We start from the raw sequence: 9,862 nt of genomic DNA, 5'->3' as shown, positions 1-9,862 counted from the left end.
GGAGTACAAGCAAATGAAACACAGAATATGATTAAATACTCAAGCATTTCAGCATCTTTGAGTCCAATTTCTTACGAAGGCAAAAAGAAAAAAAAACATCAAAGGCAATAATCCAATAACAAAATAACAAGCCAAAATTTTCACATTAAAACATTTTAGCAAATAACTAAATAATGAGCGAGAAACGTACATGTCACTGTGAGCTGAGAATATCACCAGGTATATTTTTTATAATACTTACTACTATGAACTTTTCTTCTTTCTTTGTTTTGACAGGATCCCATCTCTCTCTTTTTTTTTAACAGGATCATTCAAAGACACAAAAGATAGCACACTGGTCATTTTAACTTGTACAGTTGGAATTTATCTAATTACTGTAATTACTAGAGATTCAATTACAGTCAATAAAACATGTGTTGAGACCTATTCTTCCCCCCCCCCCTTCTTCAGAAGGTTGATAAAAATGAAAGAATGCTGGGGTAAATTAACAAATGCATGATATGTATCAAATTCTCAAGGTGTCCTAGAAACACATGCCTCAAAACGAAATAATAGAATATGTTTCAACACATCATTGATGGCATTCATTCATCTGAACATAAGACTCATTACAGATATAAATATACTTACATCTCTTTTAATTTCAAACCACTTTATTGCAGCTGGAAGTGTGCACCAGAGGAACATATCTTGACACACATAAACGGGCCTGTGATTCAGTCTGGACCCTAGTCTTTTCCAAAGACTGCCAATCAATAATTTGTAACCTGCCATCACTCGTAGCCGTTTGGATTCTGCGACTGCCACCGCCAGAGGTCTTCACCTGGTTTTAAAGACATTTTTTTTTATAAAGACAATTACAACATAGAACAAAAAGAATTTGAATTTCAGACAAACTGCAATCTTTCACACTTTCTCCTATTTGACAGACAAAATAAACATAAACTGCAGCCTAGCTTCAGACTTTGAATATGCCCACTTTGTTGTGAAACCAGCTTTGAGGCAGCAGAACACAGTATTTGCTAGGATCAGCTATATTCATATGCATTTATGAAAATGAATGTATACATTGAATCCCCATTCCCTTCTAATCCCTCTCCCCAAACAAAAATCAAACTAGAAATACCATTGTCACAGAACAGAGAACTATCTCCTCAATCACCAAACTATGGGACTCAAGAGTATACCATGATTGACAGAAAAGGAGGGGGGAAAAAAAGAAGACAAAAAAGACACAGAAGTCCAGCACTCGGCTGACTATCACAAGTCCACCTTTCATACATTCTTGCAGACTATGACTATTACCCAAGAAGATAGCAAACTTCGGGGGGGGGGGGGGGGGGGGGGGGGGGGAGGGATGGTGTCCACAAAAACCTTTCAAGTTTGTCAAAAATTGTACTATGCTTTTTTTTCAAAAAAGAACATAAAAATGTGACAGCTGACCCCATCTTCATTCTTAGTCATTAAGAAAGTACATTCACTTTAAATAGGATATTTGGAGTCACAAATTTCTTTATTTCTTTATTTAATTTTTTACTCCCCAATTTGAGGAATCTGCAGTCCACTGGGGGTCACCAACCTATTTTCTCACAGCACTGACTACTACACATAGCTTTATGCAAAAGCCTGCATGACACATTTCAAACAATAGTGAACATGAAGAATGAAACATCAACATATGATAATAATCACAACTGAAGGTAATCAGTTACTCTATACGCCATATTTTATGCGAGTTAAATTTTTCGCGACTCGAGACTTCCTGGCAATTTCGTGAATGATAAATTCGCAATTGTGGAGTGCAAGACTGAATGGAGATATGTGTGTGTGCACGCTACATTCATGTCGGGATTAGAGTCACTACTTTTGCATGTCTATAAATTTGCGAATAGCACCTGAAGGGCAACATTCACAAAAATAAAATTCTCACAAAATATTCAGCATATCAAAAGCTTGCTGACTAGCCTCACTTCATGGCGTATTATATTCATAGAAATTTAAAGACCATCTTTTCCTGTCATGTTTTTCATCTTCGTAAGAACACCTGTGTTATCAAATGCTTAAAGGATGCTAATATCATGATACAGTTATTGATGAGATGACATGAATTTTCCAAATACAGGCACATTTTCACGTTCCAGATTTTCCTGCGATTTTCCCCCTTTTTTCAATCTTTCGTATTTTTCAACATGTACAAAATACTCACACATCTTGTCGAGATCTCTCGCAGCCTTCCACTCCAACTCCTTCTCTGCCAAGGCAGGGTTGCCGTACATTGCTGGAACATCCCCTTCTCTCCTTTCTGTCTCTTCATATGCAATCTAGGAGCAGAGAACACCCGAAATGTGTGATCAGAGCAAAGCGGAAAAAGACAAAGGGGCAGGGGATGAAGAAGAGAGAGAGTGTGTGTGTGAGAGTTAACCCTTTACATGCCTTGAATGTGGACAGGTTCAGAAGACCCTGCAGCATTAAACATGGTGTTTGAAATCCCTGGTACATAAAAGGGTTAAAAAAGACAATGCTCTAATGTGCCAATCACAAGAGCCTACCTCTTCACAACCCTCACACTGGTGTGCACACAAAAGTATAAGAACTTCAAATTATTGGTAAACAATGGGAAATAGAAACCTCTACCCTTAAGAATCACTGCTTCTTGGTAACTAAATGACTAATAAAATCTGATGTGAAGCACACAGTTAAAAAAAAAAAAAAAAAAAAACATGCATGAGTAATTTTTCACATCCAGCCAGGTAAAATTATGCATGTCTTTAACTCTGCAGAATCAATGGCATAGAATGCTTTTTATATAACAAGAAAAAATATTCAAATACTTTTTGTTTTTGCACTGCTTCCATGAAATGTAAAATGCTAAAAAATGTCTACATTGTAAATATTTCCACTTTAGCTGTACTTCCTAAACTGATTGATTTCATGTCAACGAAGTAGATTTAACAATAAAGAGGTCAAGGGGAGACTTGTAAAGGTGATGACATCATTACTTCTTTCATTCCTTTTTTTTTTTTTTACGTGACTGCAAACAATATTGCTGTTGCATGAAAATATTTGAAACTCTAAAAATTCCATTACTTCTTTCATAGTATTAAAGTTACAATTCGGATGAAACACTTACTCTTCTATTGATTCGACTTTACTCAATCTTTTTGAGCTTGCCCTTATTCTGTTTATCAAAGTAAGCCTGGAAGATGGCATGGCATTTTTTCATTTGAAGCTTTTAAATATATATGATTTTAAAACATATAATCTTGCAATTCTTATGTATATGTGTTCAAAAGGTTTATTGCCCTCCAATATTTCTTCTACATTTTTATTGAATAGTAATGTTTATGTTTATAACACCCATCATGTTAATGATTATCATTTATATTATGTGAGAACAAATATTTCTAATACAATCTTTTATAAAGGTCCATTAATATGGACCGAAATACCATTTGATTTGAAAATGAAACCGTCACTGAATAGTTTTAAAAGGAATTATAAATTTTTACTCCTGAATTCATATTCTCATTCAGAATGATTATTTCAATTGCACCAAAATATGTCTTTTGATTTGTTCTTTTGTTCTGTCCTTTTCTTTTCCTCTTTTAGTTCTTTTCTATACTCCTGATATATTGTACACAGTGTTTATGTTTTCTAGAGGTCAGCGACTTACAAGGCTTATTGCTCTTCTCTGTTGACCCCCCATTCACATGAATTTACGCATCGGTTTTTGTTTTTGAGCTGTTTTGTGTATGTGTGTGTATTTCTTTTGATATTCTTATATTTGTATCTATGTGTTTTCATTGCATGAATTGTTTGATGATTTTATGTCAAATGGAAATAAACTAGTACATGTAAAAAAAAAAAAATGTAGTCTATGTTGACAATTACTAACTCATTGGCACTTCTGCTAGAGCCGTGCTTCCCAACCTTCTATAACAGAAAACCTATTTTGTTTCATACATTTGATTCAGGCAATATTTGTTTCATAAAAATTATTCAGAGGCCCAGCTAGATCATGTATCTTTTTACCATTGGCGGACACTGAGGCCTACCTGCAACAGCTTCGAAGCGCAGTGTTAGAGTACTACAGTGCACTCCCACTATAACGAACAAGGTTATAACCAAATTCCTGTTACAGCGAAATAAAAATCCAAGTCGAAAAATTATCAGCTATATGCGTTTTTTATTGTTTATTTATTCGGTTATTACGAAATTTCGATATAACGAAAGAAAACTGCCCATCCCGAATACTTTTATTGAACGTGAGTCCACGGTATTACTAATTGGCACAAATGTCTGGAAAGTAACTATAGTGCACTCCCGTTATAACGAAATGCTCGGGACCGGCAGTTTTCTTTCGTTATCACAAAATGTCGTTATAACCGATCAAATACAATTCTATAAAACGAAAACAAGGAAGCCAAGCATATATGATATTCTGTTTGTTGAATACTCGTCATACACTGGAAAGCTATGTGAACAATAAAACAAATAGTTATTCAATTTCAGATACTTTATTACAATAACGCAAGTTCCCCTCGGAAACTGCGTGACACACCAAGTGAACACACAGTGTTGTGACGCGTTCGCCCATGCAGAGACGCTGTAAATGCTTGTTCCGCTACGTATTTTCGAAAGCAATCCTCAGTTCGTTATAACGGAGCACATTTCTTTTGTTTTTCTTTGTCAGTGGCATTCGGAAAAGACTTCGTTATAACGAAAATTTCGCTATAACCGTGTTCGTTATAAGCGAATTTTGTACCATAGACTTTAATGGCGATAATTTGGGGACCAGAAGTTCTACTTCGTTATAACGAAATTTCGTTATAACCGTGTTCGTTGTAACAGGAGTGTACTGTACCAAAGAACACAGATTACTGTACCTATTCATCCTAATCGATATTGTGTCATCATGGTCTTTCTATTGAACTAAGATGTTGTGACTCCCTACTAGGCTGGCTAACTTCATACACTAAAGAAAGTCATCCCTGGTGAAAAAAGAAAAAAAAAAAAAGCCTAGCAAGTTAGAGCAAAGTGCCATGGCACATGACAGGTTAAGGCACCTTGTTCCCTGAAGCCTTTTCCATGGCCTTGATCATGTCCAGCACGGAGTAGAAGTTTCCTGAGCTGAGATTGTAGACCTTGAGACCACACCCTTCTTTGAGCTTCTTCAAGGCCGCTACATGACCAGTGGCTAGATCAACTACGTGGATGTAATCTCTCACACCTGCAAGAATGAAATCATTGATAGCCAAAAAATAATGCTTTGTCATATAATACTACCAATTTTACATGATGATGAATGTTTCTTAAATGTATACGTTACATCTCAATGTACATCTCAATGGACAGAAAAGGAGTCATTACACATTGGTAATCTCGCTCGCCTCAATGAGCAAAGATATTACAGAAAACTGACACGGCAGCGGACCACATCAGGAGGATGTTTGTGTGTCAACTGATGTTCCTATCCCTCTAGATGTTTTGGGGCTTTTGCAAGCACGGCTGCTGTTTGTGTTTATCTTGCTACAACTTCAGGTCCAGAACCCTCCTTCAAGATGATAGAGCCCAGATAAATGAAGGTGCTCACTGTTTCCAGTGGCGTTTACCCTAACCAATAGGGTTGATAGGGTTGATCACACAATCACAATGAAAATTGGCACATACATTACCTGTCGCAAAATCTGCCAAACTATAATTTTTTTTCATAATTTATATCAATTAATATGCATGAAATCATAAATTTTGCTCTAACTCAGAAAATAAAGCTACTCGCATCCTAATTTTTTTTTTTTTTTTTTTTTTTTTTGGGGGGGGGGGGGAATAGCATTCTTTGCAGCATTCCTAATAAAAGAAAAAAAAATCTTTTTTCCCCATACTTCTAATTTCTCTAAAAGCTATATTTTCCATTAGTATGTATGTGTCTTATTCTTTCCACATATCTATAATGACAACAGCAATAATCTAATGCCTGCAGATAAGCAACATGCATTGGCTTTTTCACACAATCCCAATAATTACCCCACAAATATGCCCAAGAATTGCACATAGAAAAAGCTCACTAATCATAGCCTTTTGACAAGGCCTCGTGGCTGAAGATTGAGACTAACTCGCCACACCGAGCACTGCGAGAAACGGGCAAACGTGAGACCGAGTGGCGCAGCCACAAGGCCTTTTGAAACCTGGGCTTTTTTCCCTACCGCCTGCCGACGAAGGCGAATATGAATTGGTATTCACGAGTCAGAGTTGGTACGCTAATAAGGACATGTCAACGCTGCGCTGGCAATGCAGGCAGCTACAGATGAGCGAGCCGCCGACATGCATACTTATATGCGTATTCATTAGATGCGACGGCGTGGTGAGCAATGCGGTCGCTGATTGGCTGCTACCCTTTTTGGTAGGAGAATCGGCGAGAAACAAGGCTCAAGATAAGAAATTCATGTCAGGTTTCAAAAGGCCTCGCAGCTGCGCCGCTCGGTCTCGCGTTCACCCGTTCCCTCGCAGTTAGTCTCTTTTTCAGCCATGAGGCCTTGCCAAAAGGCTAACTAATCATGGTCAATGACCCTGAAGACTAAACATTGGATGAAAAAAAAAGAAGAAAGAAAGATGAACAAACATATTTCTGCTACCAAAACAAGGTCTTGCATACAGTGTATTTTTTTCCCCCTCACTATCCAGTACACAACTTCTCCAAATTCTATCAAGGCTTCACTTTGGGGTTAACTCGGTTCCACAAGGAAAATTGTCAAAGAGGCAGTATCTGTTTAACTCACCTGTGCCGTCCGGTGTATCATAGTCTGTGCCGAACACTTTCACACACGGTCGCTTACCCACCGCAACTTGGGCAACAAATGGCATGAGGTTGTTTGGCACTCCCTGGGGGTTTTCTCCAATCATGCCCGACACATGGGCCCCAACGGGATTGAAGTATCGTAATAGAACTACGTTCCACTCCTATCAAAGTGAAATCAGATGTGATTTTTGGGAGAACCGTAAATTTCTCTTTAAATTCCTTTTTGCTGCAATTCCTAATGTTAGCATTTTCTCACTCTTCCTGCTATTCAAAAGCACAAAAAAAGGTATGATTCCAAGTGTGTGACCGTTTTGGATACTTTTGTTTTTGGCATCGTAAATGCACATTAAACTTACTAAACATCTGGTAATATCAGCCAGCTTAATGTTTTTATCCAAAAACTCTCTTTACATCCAACCACATTTGCAAATTCTAGATCATACATGGTTTGAAGCACATCAACAGAAATATTGCAAAATAAGACATTGCCAAGACATCAAAAATAATTAAAAGTCTTTGATCACACTATTCCAACATGAAGACAAATAAAAAAATTACCAAATGCCATCAAGCAAGAGGCCCCAGGGAATAAACATTTTAAAACATCATCTCTGGCATCCTTTGGAAAATTAAAAACACACACATTAGTAAACAAATAACAAACAAAAATTTCAGCTATGTAAATACTGCTGGAAGTTTCCATTCTGTAATTGAAAATGTGTTTTATAATTTGCAACTACGCACACAACATTTGTATCTTTATCGCAAAACTGAGCTTGGAAAACCAGAGTAGCTGTAATTTGCATGATCTTGTGCATCATCACAGCAGGCAAAAGAAAGGAAAAAATGTCACCTTGGCCTTTGACCTTACCTTCTCTGCTTTACTCAGATCCTTGAGGATCTCCTCAATGAAATATTTGGTCCTGCCGTAAGGATTTGTGATGCCCTGCCCTACACTGTGCTTCTCGTCGATGGGAAGGTAGTCGGGATTACCGTACACCGTCGCTGAACTCGAAAATATAATGTTGTAGCACTTATTATGTTTCATTACCTGGGCAAACACATAGAAGATACAAACAGGGAAAAAGAAGAAGGGTTGTGATGATAAGTTTAACAGAAATCAGTAATTTAGTTTTTAATAGATGAGGTGATAATCTTACTGGCTTACAAATCTCCAATTGAAGTCCAATTTGCATTTGTATTCAAAATGTACTTGTTGACATGTATCAAAGCACCATATATATTTCTGTGAAAGCAAAAGAAACTTAAAAATTCTGGAACTTCATTTTATAGAAATCTGAATGAAACTCCTACCATTACTGTCTTAAAGGACAAGTCGACCTTCATAGACATGTGGATTGAGTGAATGCTGCAATATTAGTAGAACACAGCAGTGAGGGTTAGAGGAAAATTGGACAACCCGTTTAAAAAAGTTATGAATTTTTGAAGTTTCTGCTCAGTCACTGCTGAATGAGAAGACTATTAGAGCTTGTGATGTCATATGTGTACAACGATATAAAGAAGACATAGAGAAAATTCAACATATTTTCACTTTTCTTGCATAATAAAAGAACACTTGATATGCCTCTTTCAGAAGGCAGGGGGAATAATATTACCCTTAAAGGTAGGGAATCCCATTGGCACGCCTTAAATGAAGAGTTGTATAAATACAGTGGTATGTTGAAGAGAGTATAATTTTAGAAACTCCCATAAAGTATTGAACATGGGCGTAAATCCCGGGGGGGATGGGGGGGATATATCCCCCCCACTTTTGAAGGAGGGGGGGATGGCCTGTACAAATATCCCCCCCTGAAATTCTCCCAAGAAGAAGATGTAGGAACAAAAAACAAACAAAAAGGGATGTGGTGATATTGATTTCAGCATGATGGATTATTGCATAGCCTATAATCTAGGCGGAGAATGCAGTTATTGTCTTTGTAATTTGCTGTTAAGCTAAACGTATGATGCAGCGAGATGATTGTCTTTGCCAAGCGATACATCTGATGCGGCGAGACTACGAACAGTGGACGCATCTACCGCATCCGCTAGGCGCCACGATCGGTGGCAGTTTTTTTTTTTCCGAGAAGACTGCCACCGATTAAAAAAAAAACAACGACAAACAACTGGATCATAGGCACTGTATTCGCGCGCATCCACTGTTCGTAGTCTCGTCGCATCAGACCAGCTGCATCCCCACCTAGGTTATAGGCTACAAACTGTAATGCATGAGCCATGACGTTCGCACGCCCGCCTCGTGACGAGAGCATACTGCTGTGCTAGCAGCGCTCGCGTACTTCTCTCGCACGCCAATGCATGTAGAGCAATATCGACCGTAATGCATGCTTCGGATGTTGAACTACTATTGTAGCCACACAACCAGATGGCAACCAGCTGCATGCAACCAGGGAGGTGCTCTTCCCACCTCCTTGATGCAACACTGTCTGTAGGGCCATGGACGTAGGCAGGGGCGGATCTAGCTTTTTATAAAGGGGGGGGGGGGGTTGGGCAGTATGGGAGGGAGCGTAGCGAGCGAGGGGGGGGAGAATTTTTGAAAATCTGTGTGTGAAAATGGCATTTTCTTGCTAAAACACCACTAATAATAATAATAATAATAAATAAAATAAATACATAAATAGAAAAAAATAAAATTACAAGTTTAAAAAAAAGATAAGATTTTTAAAAAATGGTCCCCGGATTTTTTTTTTTTTTTTTTTTTTTTTTTTTTGGGGGGGGGAGGGGGGTTGCAACCCCCCCCCCCCCCCCCCCCCCTCTAGATCCGCTTCTGGTAGGCGTGAACGAGTGCACCATGCCGAGCGCGATACGACTCACGTCGAGCTCCGCATGAGTTACCCAAAGATCTAGATGACAAACGAGTTCGTTAACAGCCTTGTACGAGTTTCAGTCGTAGGAATTGCAACACATTTACCCTCTCCATATTGGCAGTGATTTTGCTCAGTTAGTATAATTCGTTTGCCTCCAGAAAAAACAAAAGGAACGGGTGACGATTACCATATTTTGCCATATGCAAGTACCTCCTTTAATCTAATGAACATTGCTTTAGATTAA

At 38.2% G+C, this 9,862-nt stretch overlaps 1 protein-coding gene across 1 annotated transcript in view; it reads right to left on the bottom strand.

The window, feature by feature from the left end:
* Positions 1-291: 291 nt before the first annotated feature.
* LOC139720415 (UDP-glucose 4-epimerase-like) overlaps positions 292-9,862 on the bottom strand; it is a 33,037-nt gene continuing 23,466 nt past the window's right edge. Inside the window, exons 5-9 of the mRNA XM_071631776.1 lie at positions 7,668-7,847; positions 6,777-6,957; positions 5,067-5,230; positions 2,207-2,321; positions 292-823 (exon numbers count right to left, since the gene is read on the bottom strand). Of these exons, the coding sequence (XP_071487877.1) occupies positions 774-823; positions 2,207-2,321; positions 5,067-5,230; positions 6,777-6,957; positions 7,668-7,847 (690 nt within the window). The 3' untranslated portion in view covers positions 292-773. The remainder of the gene's footprint in view (positions 824-2,206; positions 2,322-5,066; positions 5,231-6,776; positions 6,958-7,667; positions 7,848-9,862) is intronic.

Source organism: Diadema antillarum, unplaced genomic scaffold (genome assembly GCF_040938485.1).
Source record: "Diadema antillarum isolate AM-2024a unplaced genomic scaffold, OU_Dant_1.0 scf00000128, whole genome shotgun sequence".
Classification (NCBI taxonomy): Eukaryota; Metazoa; Echinodermata; class Echinoidea; order Diadematoida; family Diadematidae; genus Diadema; species Diadema antillarum.
This window is presented reverse-complemented; position numbering and strand designations above follow the sequence as displayed.